The 18,981-nt window shown below is 33.1% G+C and overlaps 1 protein-coding gene across 2 annotated transcripts in view; it reads right to left on the reverse strand.

The window, feature by feature from the left end:
- Positions 1–18,981, reverse strand: part of LOC107680511 (filamin-B-like) — a 115,408-nt gene that overhangs the window by 69,145 nt on the left and 27,282 nt on the right. For both annotated transcript variants that reach the window (XM_016476412.1, XM_016476411.1), the window contains exons 2-7: positions 8,647–8,895; positions 6,827–6,924; positions 5,488–5,635; positions 2,103–2,296; positions 906–1,068; positions 622–822 (exon numbers count right to left, since the gene is read on the reverse strand). In XM_016476412.1, the coding sequence (XP_016331898.1) occupies positions 622–822; positions 906–1,068; positions 2,103–2,296; positions 5,488–5,635; positions 6,827–6,924; positions 8,647–8,895 (1,053 nt within the window). The remainder of the gene's footprint in view (positions 1–621; positions 823–905; positions 1,069–2,102; positions 2,297–5,487; positions 5,636–6,826; positions 6,925–8,646; positions 8,896–18,981) is intronic.

Genomic DNA, 18,981 nt, shown 5'->3' on the forward strand with positions numbered 1-18,981 from the left:
GTGAGTGTGTGTGTGTGTGTGTGTGTACAGGTATATATGGTTTATGAGGACACAAATGTGTCCCCGTAAAACAAAAGGCTGAAAAAAACATACAAAACGTTGTTTTATGAAATTCAAAAATTGCCAGTAGTTTTCTGTGAGAGGTAGGTTTAGGTGTAGGGTTGGTGTAGGGCAATAGAAAATACGGTTTGTACAGTATAAAAAACATTACGCTTATGGAGAGTCCCCGTAAACCACAAATGGAAGTGTGTGTGTGTGTGTGTGTGTGTGTGAGAAGCCTAAAATTAAGCCTGACCATAATGGTGCGACAGGTCATATTTAACTAAATCTGGCAGCATCACACACGCCACAAACGAGCGCGCTGGTGAACTGCGGCTACATTTACACGCATTTTATAGCATGTGTAAAAGCCCTGCAGAATCTCATAACTACATGCAATTACAAGCACATGAGGCAATGCACACGTCTGAGACCCTAAAACACAGCGTTAATTCATTTCACAGTTATGAGCACAAAGCACTAATAAACTATTCCATTTCCTTCCACCGACAGCACATTTAAGCAATTGTCAGCTTAGAAAGAGGATGCTGGGTAATGTCTGCATGTAATTGCATGAAGTACCTGGGCCGATATTGACAGTGAAGGGGCTCTTAGGGATGGCGATGCCTCCGAATGTAATGTTGATGGTGTGAGGGCCGGCCTGCATGGGTTTGTAGGTGCAGCGGAAGACGCTTTCACCCTTGTCTTCCATGATAGCCTCCACGGTGTTTTTATTACCCAGAGGGTCTTTGATGACAGCCGTCACATCACCCACTCCGGCACCTAATTAACACAGAGAGTACAGCGGCATCAAGACTTGTTTTTGTCAAGAAAGTGAGCTCAAATTCAAGTTTGCACGGTCAGACCTGCGGTGTAGATGTCGAAGAAGGTGGGTTTGTTGGCGATGTTGCCCAGCGGCTCCAGTCCGGGTCCTTTAGCCATGACTTTAGTGGCGTCTCCCTGGGCTTTGTCCACAACCACCTCAAACGGGCTCTTTAAGATTTGCTGTCCAGCGAAAAGCACAGTGACCTGTGGAGTGAACATAAAACACCATGAGCCTATATTTCACAGAATAATGCATGGAAACAGAGTCGTTCTGTGTTCTTCTGTGTTTATACATAAACTTGATGGTGTAAAAACAAACACACACCTATATGACTATTATAACAACTAGGGGGGCCTGAAAATGACGTAAAATCATTGAAAGTAATACAACAAAAAAAGCCAAAACAACTTTTAATGCATCCACAATGGTTCCTGATTTTTTTGCAGGACAAGGATTCCCAGTCTAGAAAAACCTGGACATATTTAAAAGTGAGATTTTTAGACCTGGAAATGTCATGTGAATTAATACAATTTTAAATAAATAAATAAATTTTCACAATTAATTTTTATATTTATAATAAAAATATTGGATTGTTATATATTTATAATATATAAATGTATATAATGAGTACAGAATATAGTATCTTATAAAAGTATCTTTATAATATCTTATAAAAAAAGAATAAAATTTTTATTTGCATATTAAATATGCAAATGTAATTTAACATTTTTATATTTTAATTTATTTTACATTTGACATGTTTATATTTGTAATAAAAGATAACATTTTATATATCTAAAATACATAAATGTATATGTATTATGTAGTATATATTATATATGTATATTTATATAATATATATAAATAAACTATGCAACACATTAACTAGTACATTTTTAACATTACAATTTTAAACAAAGCTTTACGTTATTATATATTACAATTATGAATTATGGTTTGTTTGACAAATAGAAAGGTCAGCATTTCTATGAAATTGAAATGTTCTGTAACTTTATAAATGACTTTACAGTCACTTTTGATCAACTTACTGTGTTCTTTCTGAATAAGAGTATTAATTTCTTCGTGAATATTGTTTATTCGTGAACATTTTATTGTGAATAAAAATCACAAAGACCTGGAAAAAGCACGGGGCCTTTGAATATTGCTGTAAATAACAGGGGCCTTTGAGTCAAACGGGTTGAGAAGCACTGCTGCAGACTGATCATTTCATCCTGACCTTGTGCGGTCCCATGACCTGAGGGATGTACGTCACGCTGTAGGTCTTTTTGCCTTCATTGAGCACAGGTTTGACCTCCTCTCTGCGGCCCTCTGGGTCTTCAACATAGACAGTGACCTGGCCTTGACCCGCGCTGAAGGTGTCCACTGTGAACACGGCTGGACGCATCACCCGGTTCCCAGTCGGCTCGATGCCTGGTGAACAAAAAAATCATTCAGGACTTTACTCTGGAAAACATGTGAATCATGAAACACGTTTATTTCAGCTAATGAGAAGCGGTTTCTGTTCTAATTACAACCTTTAATGGATCCGACAGAGCGGTTAAAACAAAAATGACATGCTTCAACAGTCCTAAGATAGCATTTCCTTCACACTGTGCCATTAACATCTCCAGCAGACTCACATAACACTGTGAAATATATATTTACTGCACTGCTGCATGTTTAGATGTCTGCTATTGATTACATAAGCATACTGATTACATAAGCATAAGCATCCTGCAACACCTCGACAGACCTGGGAATTACGCAAGGATCCTATTTGTGGACTTCAGTTCGGCCTTCAATACCATCATGCCTGACCTTCTCTCAGACAAACTCACCCAGCTCTCCGTGCCCACCTCCATCTGTCAGTGGATCACCAGCTTCCTGACAGACAGGCAGCAGCTAGTGAGGCTGGGCAAACTCACATCCAGGACTATCACCATCAGCACTGGCGCCCCCCAGGGTTGCGTACTCTCCTCACTGCTCTTCTCTCTCTACACGAATGACTGCACCTCTAAAGACCCCTCTGTCAAGCTCCTGAAGTTCGCATAAAGCTCTTCTGATTCTGATTCTGATACAGTATATAAAACAGATTCATAAATGCATGAAAACAACAACAACACTACACCAACAACTTCAGTCACCTAAAAACCTAAGCAATAAATAAATTTGGACGCCTTTAAAGGCCCCTTTTAAGTGTTGCATTAATGACCTTTAAAACACAGAACCTTCATTAAAAATATTTTTTATAAATCATTTTAAGCTATTAAACTTTATAATCATAAGCAATGTAAACGATGTGTACATGCAAATTTACATAAAGGTCTATAAATATGTTTTTGATCAATATAAATGCATTTTCATTTGATTTATTCACATATATGGAGATTTTATTTTATTACTGTATGCGTCATGATTGGTGGATATTATATTATCTGATTTATACCAGCTTCCTCACTGGTTGATTGCAAATTAATTCTAAATAAATATTTTTAATAAATAATAAATTAAATTATAATAAATAATACACCTAAACTAATTAAAATACTTTCAATATGTTTCACATTTTATGCATACACAAAGAAACACAAACAGTAGATATCATCAGATGTTGGATAAAAACCGCAGTGGTCGACAAACCTGCTAACGTAATGGTCTAAAAATACTCCTTTTAGTTTATAGTTTATGGCAAACTGCACAAAACCACACGATCCCTCTGAGCTTTTCCAAACACTGATTCAATTCACCACTGAAAACTACAGTCCTCGACGTGTGATTTAGGAAACAAGGGTGACCGTGTCGTTGTTTTATTTGTAGTGCTTTCAGAGAGGACATAATCACTTAATGGAAAAATAACACTAATGTGACATTTTCATTATTTGTCGTAAATTATACGGCCGTTCAAAAACAGAGGTGAAGATTTCCCAAGACTGACGACGCTGCAGCCAAAACCTTGCGGTTCATTTGAGTAAATCTGGTCACAGAAAATGTGTCGAGGTCACCTCTGGTGTGAGAATCATAACTCTTAAACTCATTAGCCACCGGTTTTACAGCTTTAGTCAAATTTACAACAAGTAAGAAGCACATTTTCACTCCAACCATCAGTCCTGAGCGTAACAGGAGCCGCTGTAATCACACGGTACTAACTTACACTACCGGTCAAAAGCTGAAAATAAGTACGATTTTAAGTGTTGTTGTTTTTTTTAAAGTGTTGTTGAAAGAAGTCAATAAGGCTACATTTATTTGATCAAAAACTTTGAAATATTATTACAATTTAAAATAACTTTTTTTGTTGTAATATATTTTAAAATGTAATTTGTTCCTGTGATGCGCAGCTGAATTTTCAGCATCATTACTCCAGTCTTCAGTGTCACATGATCCTTCAGAAATCATAATAATATGCTGATTTACTGCTCAAGAAACATTTCTGATTATTATCAATGTTGATAACAGTTGCGCTGCTTCAAATTTTGGTGAAAACTGTGTGAGATCACTACCATACTGCTTTTGTGGGGGTGGGTAGGGGTGTTAAATAATTTTTTTTATTTTGTTTTTTCCCCCATAGGTTTTTAACATTCTAAAAGCTCTTTATTCCAAATATACTACAAGCTAGTCAGTGTATTCAGTAGGTGTAATGTATTCTAAGTTGCTTCAGAAGTATTGTAAGTACTACTACGTACAACAATAAAACAGTGCATTGACATAAAAAAGAAATTTACTTTTGGTACGTAAGTACTTTTAAAAGCAAGTACTTCTGTACTTTTACTTAAGTAAAAATCTGTCTTTACAACTTTTACTTGTAATGGAGTAATATTTGACAAGCAGTATCTGTACTTTCACTCAAGTAATGGAGTTGAGTACTTTGTCCGCCTCTGGATACAATACTATTCAAACAATTAAGGTAGAATTAAAAAAATAATAATACTTATTTAGGACACATTAAATTGATCAAAATTGACAGTAAAGGCATTTATAATGTTACAAAAGATTTCAATTTTCTGTTCTTTTGACCTTTCTATACAAATAACCCTGATTTTTCACAAAAGCATTAATCAGCAAAAATGGTTTAATAGTAATAATCAATAACATTTGAGCAGCAAATCAGCATATTAGAATGATTTCTGAAGGATCATGTGGAGTAATGATGCTGAAAATTTAGGTTTGATCACAGGAATAAATTACATTTCAAAATATTACAAGAGAAAAAAGTTATTTTAAATTGTAATATGATTGTTTTCCCTCCATTTTGATCAATACAGACTTGGTGAGCAGTAGACACTCAAAAAACATCAATTTTTAAATTATTCCAAACTTTTGAGCGGTAGTGAAACTCAAGCTCAAAAGAGAGTATGAGACATCAGATCACAGCAGAGGAAACCCCTTATCTTAACAATCTCATCACGCCGCATTAACAAATCTGTGACATGTCAAGTATCTGAGAAAGTCTGCCCGTAACGCTCCATTTGCTCCTGACGAGGGCTCATGAGAATCACAATATCCTGAAACTCTGGTATGATAGCAATCTTTATGTGTGTGGCCGCTCAGACGGATCTCACCGTTTGGGTGTTTCTATGTAAACAACAACACTAGTGCACGTTTGTAAGGTGACGAAGCTGGCTCACCTGGGCCGTACGCGCGCACCCTCTTCGGGTTGAGTTTGGGTTTGAGAGGAGCTCCTGGCTTCAGTTTGGATTTGGGGAACTGAGACAGATACGTCATGACTGACTGCTCGTCCACACTGGGGTCAATGATCTCCTCTGGAGCAATCACCTGCAAACACAGACTAAACATGAGTAGTGTGCAAAAAATAAAAAATAAATCACCTGGTTTAACGTTCAGCAAATTTATTTCTGACAACATTTGGCTTGAAGTCTCAGGCTGGACTACCCGTTTATCCAAACCAATGTTATTCTAGTATCATTGATGCGCTATTATAGTTGTTAAGATATTCAATTAGGATTTATTTCTATATTTTATTCCCTTTTATTCTAAAGTTTTAATAATTTTGTTCCTTTTTTAATAAATTTTAAATAACTTTTTTATAATACATTTCAAACCATTTTTAATGCATTTTGCATTCATTTTTATTTATTAATTGTATAATTATTTTAATTCATTTAAAAAGGTTAAAAGTTATTTAATTTTTCATTATTTTGTGTTTACTAATTTTATTCATTGTATAATTAATTACATTTAATTAGTTTTTAAGTTATTTAAATAATATTAAAATTAATTTTAAAATTAACAATTAAAATTATTTCTTATTTTTATTTATTAGTTTATTTAGTTTTAGCTGTTTTAGTATTTCAAGGTAAACTAAAAATTAGAAATGGTGCCTTGGCAAAAAGAAATATATATATATTTCAGTTAACATTTATTTTATTTCCAGCAACTGAATTGTTATGGTTTTAATTTTAGTCAACTAGCTGAAATAAAATTAGTTTATATTTTAATTAAATTTTTATTTTAGTTACCGTTTATTTTATTTCAAAGGATTAAATTTTTTTAAATAAGTTTATCTATCTATAATAACCCTAATTCAAACATTAGAATCCTGACATTTATGCAATTTCATAAATTACACAATTAATTCAAAAGGAAGAATATCCAGAAATGCAAATGAAAGTATTTTAGTGTTCACATAAAGCCAGAATATTACAGTAAATCTAAGCCTACTGCACTGAGGTCACAAAACTCAAACACAAGAGAACAAGACGAGGCTGGTGATGAGTGTTGAGGTGTGTTGAGTATCATATTAACTCTGTGGCAAACAGTGCGGCTGATACTGATGGGTGTGTGTGTCTCTTATTCTTATCCGAGCTTCATATTGATCTGTTAGCACGAATGAAGGAAAATTAACATGTGGACCAGTCAAACACGTATCTCTTAACAGATTTGTGGCGCCTCTGTGCTGCTGAAATCCCATCCTGATGCACTAGAGGTCAAAGGTCACCAGCTCACCTGTGGGATTCCCAGCCAATCATCAGCGAGCTGCATGGCCTCCGTGGCATTTTCCACCGGCTTCTCCCCGTCCCAGATCTCCCAGTCAGGACACAGGCCTGAAAAACACAAACACATCACAAGACCAACAGTTAAACAGGTTGCCAAGATGTTAAATAATAATAATACTAAATAATAATAATCAATTTATCCGATTTATTTAATTATTATTAATCAATACTCAAAAACTGAGTTGTATATAAAACAAAAACTAAATATTAAAAATAATAAATATTTAATAATTGCTGCGGTTTGCGTTGTCGCTTGAACTGAGGCATTACAGCGATCCGTCACGTCACATTATAGAGCGTCAAACATTTATTGCTTAAATTTCATTATAAAATTGACATAATCTGAAAGCCCAGGTGTTGTTTCATATCAAAAATTATTGCAATTACTGGATGTGAATCCTGATGCACAAGCTGTCAAAGTTTAAATGAAAGCTATATATTAATAATAACAATAATAAATACATTTAAAAAAAAAAAAAGCAAACAATTAAGTACCGAAATTAATAAATTGAAAATAATTAATATTAATATATTAATATTAATTAAATTAATATTATAAAATGTACAAAGAATAAAATTAATACTTATCAATATATAAATACATTAATAAATTATAAATATATAAATAGAAGTTATACATAATAAAAATGATAAATAAAAAACAAGCCAACAATTAAGTACTGAAATTAATAAATTATAGATAATTAAACAAATCAAAATTATTAATGCATCAAATTATAAATTAATATTATAAATGTACAAAGATTAAAATGAATACAACTATCAATATATAAATAAATGCATTCATAAATGTATAAATATAGAAGTTATATGCTATAAAAATAATAAATAAACAAGAAAAACATTTAAGTACAGAATAAATTATAAATAAAATAAACAAATAAAAAATATTATATATTAAAATTCATAATTAAAAAAACAAATAAATAATAAACTGAGCAAAAAAAAGTTGTTCACTCATTAACTGAAAACAGCATAGACTAAAAGATTAAAAACCGAAAATTCATTTTCAGTCCACTAATGATGCAATGTATTATAAATAAAGTGCCAATCATGACAAAAGTTTTTCTAGAATTGTCTAATGATCATAAAATGCAAAAACATGCACTAAAAAGGTTCTTCTCAGCAACTGAATTGCAAATATTAGGAAACATTACTGTTGTACCACAACATAAGTGCTTTGCACACACAGTTCTGGACTCATTCACAGCTGTGTTTTACAGTAGAGGTTGACTGATAGTGGATTTTGCCGATACCGATAGCTAGGTTGGACCACACTGGCCGATACCGATTAATTAACCGATAGTTTTAAAATTGATACTTTACAAAAACTAAAATAGTGCTTTATTAACAAAAACAGTACTGAACCATACTAGTAGTAGTAGTAAAAAAAATAATAATAATAGTAATAGTAAATGTTGAAATTAACACACTCTAACAAGGAACAATACTTACACAGCTTTCATTAATCTTAATGCTACAAATGGACTCTTACTGTAAAGTTTTACCCTTTCATTTCTACTGTCCTGCTTAAAGAAGCGCATCTTTCGGCATGGATTTTTGTCGATAACCGATAGTTCCAGCAATCAACTATCGGTGCCGATTAATCGGCAAAACCGATACATCGGTCGACCTCTATTTTACAGTCGATCCACCGTATATCTATACAAACGCACAGCTGTCCAATAAACAGCACAACGACAGCTGAGCGGCAGGAACGAAGCGCTCTTCTGCTCAGGTTCTGCTCACCTGGAGCGCAGCTGTCCACCAGAGCGCCCAGCGCCCGGCCGTTCCTCCAGTCCTGACTGAAGTTAGTGATGGGGAGGTCAGGCACTTTGTTCTGGATCCAGCCAAGCAGTCTCTGCTTGGGCGTCTGTTTCTTGGCTTCATCATCGTCTTCATCCTCCCAGACGGGCATAGAGATGGAGTAATGGAGGATGAGGGTCCATACCAGACCCAGGATCAACTTCAGGTTCCCGTCCACAATCGCTTTGCTGTCTGTTGGGGGACAGAAAGGAGATTAAATAAAGATTGAGTGATAATAATAATAAAAACACTGAAAGTACTGAAATAAATAAAAAAGAGAAATAAAAATTACAAATAAATTAAAACAGATAAGTAAAAAATTATAAATACGTGACTAATAAAAATTAAGAAAAAAAACGAACATAAGAAATAAGCAAGCAAATAAATAATAAAATAAAAATAAATGCATAAAATAAAAATGATACAAACATAAAGACAAAAATAAATTCATTACAATAAATAAATGAATAAATTAAATACAGTGAATACGCAATTAAATAAAATAAATAAAAAACAAACAAGAGAATGGGAATAAATAAGCAAAGCAAACGTGTAATGAAAATAAAATAGCTGAATGTGAATAAATAAGCAAATAAGTGATGAAACATAAATTATAAATATATAATTTTAAATTTACATATGATTAATTAGTATTTTCTAGAACTATTACTAAAATTAAAAAAAAAGTATAACAATACAATTGTAGTTTTATTGTATATTCACATTTTTTATGAATGAATGAATGAATCAAATAAATATAAAATTGAAATAAGAGCATTTAAAACGTGTTTATATATTTATAGTCCGTTTCTTGTTTGATTGTTTATAAATAAATGAATCTAAAATGTGTAATATCAGTATTTGTAAAAGTAATAAAAATTGACAAATAAATTGAAATTTACAGTTTATTTATAAGCAAGTAAATACAAAATGTTAGCTTTAGAAAACACCACTAATGATACAAATGTAGCAGAATTGTAAATGTGACGGGAACAAAGCACAGCTTGTATAACAGTGTATATAATGAACCACAGTATTAGCAAACACTGACTAGACTAATAAATGGGGTGGAGTATCATGTTTGTAAATGACTCCGCTTTTCATCCTCAGCTTCACTGAATAAACATCAATCGATCAGGAATATGATTCACTGCAAACCAATCCCTGACAACTGATCTTATCACAGGTAATAAAATGTTATTAAAAAAGGAATCGCATTATCTTGCACACTTGTTCCTGAAGAAAACAAACAATTAAGATGAAGATTTGTGCTCAGTTATGGTAAATGAGCACTCCGTAGTGAACTCAGAAGATTAGACAATTGAACACTTGAAATGAGTCTGTGTTGGACAAAGCACACGTTTACAGGAGGAATCGCACCTGTTAGTGATTGTTAACACTGCAGAAATCATCCCGCGGTCTGTTCGTCTGACTGACCGAACGCTCCCTCGTGTTCACACACTATCAGTCGTCTAACTTTAGCACACAGACAAAGATCAAGAGCAAATCTGACACGAAAATAAACGAATGCAGCTTGAACTTAAGTTGGATATATTATATAAATTCATTAATTGAAAATAAGTACATTTAAAATGTGCTTTATATATTTATAGTTCGTTTATAAATAAATAAATAAATAAATAAATAAATATATATATATATTAGTGCTCTCAAACGATTAATCGTGATTAATCGGATCCAAAATAAGTTTTTGTTTACAGAATACATGTGTGTACTGTGTTTATTTATTATGTATATATTAATACACACACATGCATGCAAAAAGTATATAAGTATATAATTATATAAGTATAAGTATATATATATATATATATATATATACACACACAATTTTTTTTTTGTAAAATTCATAAAAATATAACATTTAAAATAAATAAATTCACATTGATTTTTATATATTTATATTTTATTTATTGTTTACTTGTTTTAAAACAAATATAAAAATATATGTAACAAATATCAATATAATATAACACAATATGCTGTAATAAAATCATAATATATCAAATAAATAGACATGCATTTATTGTCATTTAAAAAAATATTAATTTTTAAAATTTAATTTTAAATTGTAACACTTCTTATTTATAAGAATTAAAATATGTAATCAATATTTGTGAAATTCATATAAAATATCAAATTTAAAAATGTACACTTCATTTTTACATTTTTTTAATTTAACTAAAATAAAATATCAATATTTTTCAAATGTAGATTTATTTTAATATATATTTATATGAAACCATTTGTGTTATACACTCAGAAAAAAATAAAAGCTGTCACTGAGGTGGTTTTCAAAAGTACCTTAAAAGGTGCACTTTGTAGCTTTTTTCTGAGAGCTTATGTATATACCATAAATTAGATAAATAGAAATAACTTTGATCCCTCACAAATGTTTGTTACTACTTGTAGTATAGTGCGGCTTGACCCAGTGACCGGATCAGTGCGCCACGAGGCAGCCGGTGGAATGTTCTGGCAGCGTTTGAGAAGCTGGAAACGAGCTCAGTTCCTCTCTGGACTGAGCATAATTCATTACAAACCTCTACGCACACCTTGGCAATATAATCGCCATTGGCTAGTAAATTTTTTTGTTTACTCGCCAGACTGATATACTGTTTCACACACAGGCATTTTTTAAATTTTAAAAGTAAAAAAAAAAAAGTTTATTTTTATAACAGTTTTACAAATGAGGACATCCACAAATTGAGGTTTTTGCCGATTTTGTCAGGTTTTGCTCACTTCTGGGTACAAATTTTTATAAAAAAAATATGGTTAAGTAGGTACACACACACACACACACACACATATGATTCCACCCAATCAAGATTCAGCGTGGTATGCAAGACTGTCGGTCTCTCTCTTTGCATGTGTGAGAAACACAGCGCTATCAGTAAAGAGACGGCGAGTCGTGCGCCTTCACACTAGTTTACGGTACGTCAAATACAGGTGCGCTGCGTGCTACATACTGCGCATCCATTGAGTACATGACATGATCCATTGAGCGCATCCAAATACTAGTACAGATCGCTTGACGGAGAGCGAAACTCAAGCGCTCAGTCAGCGTGTTTATCGAGTGAAAATCTGTGTTGAACGCCTCTCACACACATACTGGCGTGTAAAATATAAGAATTGATTAGCCAATGGCTAATGTTAGACATTATTTAGTCGCCCAGAGTAAGATTTAGTCGCATATGCGAGTGATTTACTCGCAATGTAGAGGGTTGCATTAGCACTGACCCCCAGTCCATCCCGCCTTCACGAGGCTCCCGTTTAATGGGATCTCCATGAGGAGCCCCTTCACCACCAGACGGCCCAACAATACAACAACAAACACGGCTTTCAAACAACAGCAGAATGAGGGTTACCATGACAGCAGGAGCTGCATCAAACCAGTCATGAATTATAGATGAACCGCAGCAAGTTTTGGAAAGCTGCTAAAAACACAAACACAGAAAAGAGTGCAAGCACGGTGTTTAAATGCAGTTCATGCCGGACTGAAACGGTGACGTTGAGTGACATGTAAAAATACAGCTTTGACCAGGTTACAGACCAAATTATGATATCAAAACAATATTTTCTGAACTTATTTGTTTGGTTGTATGCATTAAATTAATAATAACATGAATTATGAAATATATATTTACATATTCTTTAAATGTATTTAAAAGGATGCATAATGTGTATAAATATTCACATTATATAGTTAATAAATAGTAAATATATTAATATTACATATATAAAACAAAAGTTAATAAATCATGTAATTAATTTTTTTTATTCTATAGTGTGTGTATATATTTTATAATAATCTAATTTTAATAAATTATTCATTTATTTACATATTTTATTTAATGCACTTTAAAGAATGCATTATATTTTTATCAATACATATTTATTTATACAATTTTATTTTTTTAAATAAATATTTATATATTTTTTAATCATTAATAATTAATTTATTAAATAAACAATATGTAAATGACCCAATAAACTGTCAGTTTGTTTCCCTCCAAAAACGAAACCAAAAATCAGCACGTTCAGTCGTTGTTTTAGGAGGTCATTTGAGGAGAAGCAACAAAACACAGAAAAGTCCCAAGGAAAATCCAGTCTGAACAGGCTTGGAAGGAAACATGCAGAATAATACTACAAGCATTTCCCTACATGACAGGAAATCTGAGATGCTCACTTTAAAACTCTTGAGCCGAGCGCTTGGAAACACACCAGTACATTTGACGATTTGTTAGTTAATCTTGCAATTCCATTAATCTCAGAAACTCTCATTCCAACCGGATGAATCCAATGAGGATCAATCCAAACAGATGGCTAAAAAGCCTGATTACGAAGGTGTCCAAAATGTGGTCCAAACACTGACATAATCCAATTACGGGAATACACAACCGATCATCGGCACAATACGCCCTGACATGAGTCAGTACTATCAGAGCAAACATGCACTTACAGTACTAGAACAAACCGTGAAGATCTAGAGCACATCAGACGAAAAGGAAAGAGAAAGAATTTACTGAGAAAGTAGGGATGCTCCGATACCACTTTTTCCAGTACTCGCCCGATAACGATACTTTTATTTTTGGTATTTTATTTTACCGAGTACCGATACCGGTAATTTACATTTATGCATTTAGCAGACGCTTTTATCCAAATCGACTTGCAGTGCATTCAGGCTATACGTTTTTTTTACCAGTATGTGTGTTCCCTGGGAATTGAACCCACAAACTTTTGCACTGCTAACGCAATGCTCTACCACTGAGCCATTTTTTGGTATTTTTGGTACTTGCCGATACAGAGTACCGATACCGGTATTTTCATTGTATTTGTACATTTTTTTTAAATATTGAGTACAGAAACCAAAAGAATATGTATAATGTTAGTTGGTTAACTTAATTTATCAAATAGATATATCCTTCAGTTATTTTCACACTTAATTATACCCATTAAAATGTATTTTACAAATTTTAGTTACTTTCACTGCTAATTTTTCGCTCTATGGTACATCTTTAATTTAATAATATTAGAGCTGCTCCCATGCAGCGGCTCAGTACTGTAATCACAAGTTTTGCTGAAATAATGCAGGGAACCACTCGTTATAAATCTTTCAGAAATATAAGTAGCGTTTTTTCATCTGAAACGTAATGAGATTTATATTCCAAAGCGACTCACATAATCCAGAAACACTCATGAAGCAAGCAAAACATGTGCAACGCGCGCACGTATTTGCATTGGTGCAGAATGAGAGTGACAAGAACAGTACAGCATAGCGCATTTACACTGGCTGATAGTTTCACTGTCTCCATAAAGTCGTGTATGCTTAAGGTTGAAAATAAATGTTGTTTATAGTAAATGCCCCTATAAATGTTGTTTTATATTTACAATATAGTTTTAATCCAAATGATGCGTGTGCTAAGTGAGCGAACATCAAAGATCAAGCAACAGAAGTGCACGCTCTTTCTCTCTCTCTCCCTACCGTTAAGTAACGTAACTTGTGCATTGTATAGTTCATACAGGCGTTAATACTGAAAGTTTTACATTATATTAATTGCATACATATACTTCGCAGACATCCTTAATCTCTAATAATAACTCCATTCTGCTGTCTGTGTTTCTTTGTCTGAATACGGCACTTACCACATGCTGTGTGGTATCAGCGGTTGATATCGGGGCATTTTAACAAGTACGAGTACAGGAGCTCAGTATCGATATCAGTTTTGGTAAAATTAATATAAAAATGTAACATTAAAAATAATATAAATATATACATTGTGTGTGTGTGTGTGTGTGTGTGTATAAATGAGATTAAAATATAAAGTACAAAAGGTGAATATAGTTGTGTAAAAATACAGACGATACAGAGGATCACATACAAAAGAATACATGACCCTGCAATAAAGGCCCGTTCAGTAATGCTTCAGAACAAGGAGCAATTATAAGAAACAAGCTTAAAAATCCTGCTCTAATTCCTCTTGAATGCATTTGCAAAGTTTGAAGCATAAGCATGGGTCAAGACTGACTTAGCAAAGGTTAGAAATGTCCTGAGCTTTATTATTGAGATCTCCTTGGGAACCGGCCTGGAGAAAATCAACAAACACTTATGAAAGTCAAGAAGCATGATGTGAGCAGCTGGAGCCACCGTCACCAAACATGACGTGATCCTGAAGAGCAAATCAGATTCTCTACACAGAGAATCAAATTAACAGTTTAATCAAACGACCGCATTCATAACAGGCCATAAAACACCTTGAGTCATGCCATTACAATTTATACTGCTCTTTTTCTGATATAAATGTTGACAGACTCAGAAAGGTTAGAAAGAAAGTTTTCATTTTTCATGCAAGTCACATGAGCTGAATCTTAAAAGCCATTAATGATTAACATTGAAAGATCAAACTAAACTTATTGAGAAAAAAAAACATGTTCTGCTTATATTTTAATCCAAAAATCACAAGAAAAAGAAAAAGGAAATTATGTTTTTAATACAAAAGAAATTAAGAACTTTAAGATATTTAAAAGTTTTAGCATTATGACATTTTCATAACAATTACATCCCTGATACTCATTACTATAATAATAATAATAATAATAATAAATATTGCATTTATAAATACTGTATTACATTATTATTAAAATCCTTTAAAACTTTTTAATTTTAATATTTAACATTTTTTGCATTACACTTATGAATAATGCTATAACTATTAAAACAATAAATTCTTTATTATCATAGCATTCATAAGTGCAACGCAAAATAAACATTTTTGAAGGATTTATTATTATTACATAACATTCATAAGTGTAATTTTAATATTACAATACTTTAATATTGGTAATAAATAATTTAATAAAAGCTGTGGATGTAAATCACTGTTGTTGTTGTGGTTTTGTTTAGTGTAATGCTATAAATGCTGTGTCATGGTAGCATTTGTCATATTACCATTAACTTATGATTTATGCCAACTTAAACATTTTTTGTACAGTGATTTACAGTTAAACACTTAAAATGAATCTAATAAGAATCATAAAACAATGGAAACGGCAAGAGACTGCATAATTGTTATGAAAATAATGTTATGATGTCCTGTTGATTTGTGGGCTGAAATGTGACCATGCGAAACAATTAAAACAAGAAAATAGAGTAGTCTTCCTCATCCTGACTGACAAACTTAAGAGGGTGAGGACGTAACCCAGTGGCACACCATACGAAATGAGAAAACAAAGAGGTTAAAAACCATTTTGCACAGTTGTAACCTTCTGTAAATCATTGCTCCATTATTTCATTGCTTCCCCGGGCTGGCGAGTCTCTCGTGGCTCTGCTTTCATGAGATTAGGTGAGAAAAAGAGGCAGCAGATTTCCTCAGGGCGGGTCTCCTGAACCCAACCAACCATTACACCAGAGACATACGGCTTCACCCACAAACCCTCTGATCTCACTATATATGCAGACAGAAGCGAAACCCAAGGTCTTTTCCAGTCACTTATCAACAGTTAAAACAAGACATATCAACCCGAGGGACCTTGTTAGTCGAGGTCTTCCTAGAGGCCAGCATTCAGAAAGATAAAGGAGACGTCTTGGAAAAGCCCTAAATTATTTTCCACCAGCATATATGAATTTAAGCCTCGATGATCAGATTCAACAAAGAGCACAGGGAGATTTATGGTTCATTGAGATTTTTCAAAAGAAGTGAGATGAGTTGAAGCTGTCAAAGTTAAGCCTGGCCGTCTGACAGCGGCCCATCTGGAAATGCGTTATATTATATGTTATATATTATAGGCGAGAGGAGTAATTCCGAGACTCCACCCGTACCGCCGACATACAGATCCACATTACAGCTCTGATCCCGCAACGACTCAAACTCAACATTATGAGAGGCTTGGGAAAGGGAAAACGGTCCAGAAAGAGACAGATCAGTTTGAAGTAGATCTGAGGGGAGGATGAACCGCACAACACTTGTCCACGCAACATTACACCACAAAAACAAAACCTGCAAATAATATTTTGCATTAAGACAAACAAAGCCTATTTTTAGGAGCATTTTTTTAACATTAATATTATGACTGTTAAGCAACCTCTGTATTTTCATAAATGCATAAAACTCATACAATATACATAATTTATATATTTTTTTAAATAAAGTAGTTTTATCTAATGTACTAAATGCACTAAAAACATGTTAAACAATTTATATGCAAAAAATAAAAATAAAATGTTTTTAATTAAATAAAAGTAAAATTAAATCATAAAAATAAAATGAAGTTTTACATATTGTACTTTTGATTATATATATTTTTTTTGTATTTTACTTTGTTATAAAAAAATAAAACCGTAAAGCATCTTTATTTCATGGTAGTATTTACTGTACTAAATTTATGCTGTTCTGAATAAAACACCAAGTAATTTAAAAACCTGAAAATATGGGTAATGTATGAATAATTTTGGAAAAAATGCTGTCATCAAAATAATGGTCAAAATGCAAACAAAATGTTGTTGTTGTGGTTGTTGTTAATGATGATCTTAAGGCTTCAAAGGCCTCCCTCTTTAATTTTGGCATGAAATGTCCCAGACATGTTCTCATGAGACTCACCTGGCTAAGTATCGCATTATTCGAGTGCCTGTCAGGCTGACAATAGTCATAAGTATCAGTGAAACTAAAACACAAGTAATATTAAAACAAAGTCAGCAGGTGATCGTCTTGTAAGGAGTAAAATGAAAGCAGCAGTCATGCTTTGACCAACATCCGCCAATAAATGATTAAGGAAAAGAGTTGAATGCTTGTGCTGGCCTCCATGGATACAAAGCAAACGAAACACAACAACACTAAAGGAAGAGCGGAGGCAGGACCGGTTTACACACAATCCACCGCTTATCGCCAAACACTCACACTTACCACACCAGAGGAGGCTCTGCGAACTAGGGCTGGGCGAGAAAGCTATAGAATAATAATAATAATAATAATAAAAAAATAATAAAATAAAATAAAATAAAGCTTAAATAAATAAATTAGAGATGCACCGATTGCAATTTTCTTGGCCGATTCCGATTTCTCGTTAGTGTGATCTGCCGATACCGATTTTTGCCGATTCCGATTTTCTTTCTAAGAACTATAATTGACAACATATACAAACAAAAATCTACTTTTCTTCAACACAAAGTTTTATTTTCATAAAAAAACACAAGTAAAAAGTCAGTAATAAAATAACAAATAAAAAAAATTGCAAACAACAGCACAAATAAATGCAATAGAATAAAGAGAGCTATGAAACTAAGTTTTTCAGGTTAAGTAAGTTTTTATTCAGTTAAGAAATACTACAGAAATTAAAGTAATAATTAATTTAATTTAATAAATAATTACTTTAATTTCTGTAGTCTTCATTGTAAAGATTAAATACAGATTAACATGACAGACAGCAGCATAAATATTGGACTGCGCTCCCTTTAAGAGTTTATCCACAGACCCAAAATACTGTTACACAACATGCGTTCTCTTTCTCAACTATTTAACGTTCCAAAACTGACTGTGTTCAACTGGATACTCGCCAAGACGGGCATTTTGACATAACTTTGTATGTATTTGAACGTTTTAGCACAGTTAGCCACTCATTTTGGTATTTGTGGCTCACAAGCTGTTTGAGACTGAGCGCCGCTTGTGTGTGCTCCACTAATATTGATCAGTTCTGGTGTGCTCGCTTTTGGTGTTTTGGTGCGAAACCTGCGGGAATGACTAAAATAATGCACAATACAAGCATTATTTAACCGGAGCGAATGAGACGTGTGAGAGAGAAGGAGTCGTCGGAGAGAAGAGAGCGAGAATACGCAGCTGACGTTAATACCTGTGCCGCTGGTAACAAACCGGATCGGCTCAGAATCGGAAAGAAGTGAGACTGACCGACCGGTCACCGATCCGGGCTGATCATGAGGAAAATCGGCCGATTACGATCCCTGGCCGATCGATCGGTGCATCTCTAAAATAAATGAAATTAAATATAAAGATATACAACATTAAATATAAATAAATTATATTACCTACTGGTCAAATGGGAAAATAAATGTTTTATGAGACAAGGGCTGGACATGGATTTTTGAAATTTTTTTAATAGGTGATTTCACATACCTTTTTGCAAAACCTTGGCAGGTCAAAATGAACCGTATTTATACTTGTGATATATATATATATGATTTTTTTCATTATTTTTTGAGCTGCATGAGGTTTATGTTGAAATGTACTTGTGGAATGTATCTGTGGTCAC

This window comes from Sinocyclocheilus anshuiensis, unplaced genomic scaffold (genome assembly GCF_001515605.1).
Source record: "Sinocyclocheilus anshuiensis isolate Anshui unplaced genomic scaffold, SAMN03320099.WGS_v1.1 scaffold308, whole genome shotgun sequence".
Classification (NCBI taxonomy): Eukaryota; Metazoa; Chordata; class Actinopteri; order Cypriniformes; family Cyprinidae; genus Sinocyclocheilus; species Sinocyclocheilus anshuiensis.